General features: G+C 43.0%; 1 protein-coding gene across 1 annotated transcript; it reads left to right on the forward strand.

Annotated features, from left to right (window-relative positions):
- The first annotated feature begins 481 nt into the window (after nt 1-481).
- Nucleotides 482-1,147, forward strand: Tgif2lx (TGFB induced factor homeobox 2 like X-linked). The gene has a single exon (XM_052748717.1). It carries the CDS (start codon nt 482-484, stop codon nt 1,145-1,147), a length of 666 nt encoding a protein of 221 aa, XP_052604677.1.
- Nucleotides 1,148-1,384: the final 237 nt, after the last annotated feature.

The following is a 1,384-nucleotide window of genomic DNA, read 5'->3' on the forward strand; positions in this document are numbered from 1 at the left end:
GAGTTCAATCCCCAGAAGAAAAGAACAATCCAAATCCTCTGACCTCAACATGAACAACCCATGGTATGTTGATATGTGTACTTGAACACATACACACACACACACACACACACAGAGAGAGAGTGAATTTTTCAAATTAATGGTAATATTATTCTTCAATTAATGGACTTTGGTGACAGCTGTTAAGAGAACTCGAGAGTTATAAAAAATGGGGTAAGAACAAGTACATTAGAAGCTATGGTTAAAAAAAAAAGTTAAGAAAAACAGTAAGGCCATGCAGATCCAAAAAGCTTAGAGGGTGAGTGGATGAGAGGATAGTTCAGAGAGTTTGTGACATCACAGAGCCAGTTAGCTCAGCCTGCCAACTGATGAGAATTCTGTTCAGAAATCTGTGAAGGTTTTCCCTTGCTCTCCCAGAGCTCCCTTAGTCCTATTTCAGTCATCCTTGGTTTCCAAGGCACTGAAGGCAGTGTTCAAGAATATGGAGGGTGTTGAAGGTAGTCTAGAGGAGACCCAAGATCCTAATGAAAAAAGTACCTTGATCAGGAAAAGACTTGCCAGGAGCTGTAAGAGCAAGTTTCTTGACAACCAGAGACTTCGGAAAGGATACCTGCTGCCGTCTGCGTCTGTGAAGATCCTCCGTGACTGGCTCTATAAGCACCGGTTTAATGCCTACCCTACTGAAGAAGAGAAGCAAATGCTGTCCAAGAAGACCAACTTATCTTACCTTCAGATCTCCAACTGGTTTACAAACGCCCGTAGACGCCTTCTCCCAGGAATCCTTCAAGAAAATTTTAACAAATTTACCTATGAAGGCCAGGCTGCAAACTCATCCCAGAAGCAGCACATCAGTCTATCTGAAGAGGTTAAGGCACAGCCTAATGTCCAAGCAGAGATGGGGGATCTGTCCCTGCTAATATACCAAGTATCTCAAAAGCTACCAGATCCCGTGTCTTCAAGCCATGTCGTCCCTGAAGCCCCTTCAGAGGAAGAAGGCAAGTTTTCCACCTGTGAGCCTTTGTCTTCTTCAGCATCTGTGCTGCCAGAGGAAAAACCCGATTTTAGCAGCTTCTACATGCTGGTTGATGCTGCTGTACAGAAGGCAGCAGAACTGGAGGAGCAGAAGAAGCAAAATCTCAATCAGTAATCTCCACTCCCACCCCTCTCAACAGTTCACATAGTCAGTCCTTTGCACTTTGGTGGGTTAATATATGCTCAACCTGATTTAATTTACAATGCCATTTTGCAATGTCATCTTTTGTCCTACGTTTATCCCCTGCTCCCCAATCTTGAGAAACTTTTTCCATTATCACATCTCAATTTTTCTGCGTATGTCAGTGTTTTCAGATGAAACTCGACAGTCACAATTATCAACTTTAACGAA

This window comes from Peromyscus californicus, unplaced genomic scaffold, assembly GCF_007827085.1.
Source record: "Peromyscus californicus insignis strain IS unplaced genomic scaffold, ASM782708v3 Scaffold_10__1_contigs__length_136768540, whole genome shotgun sequence".
Taxonomy (NCBI): Eukaryota; Metazoa; Chordata; class Mammalia; order Rodentia; family Cricetidae; genus Peromyscus; species Peromyscus californicus.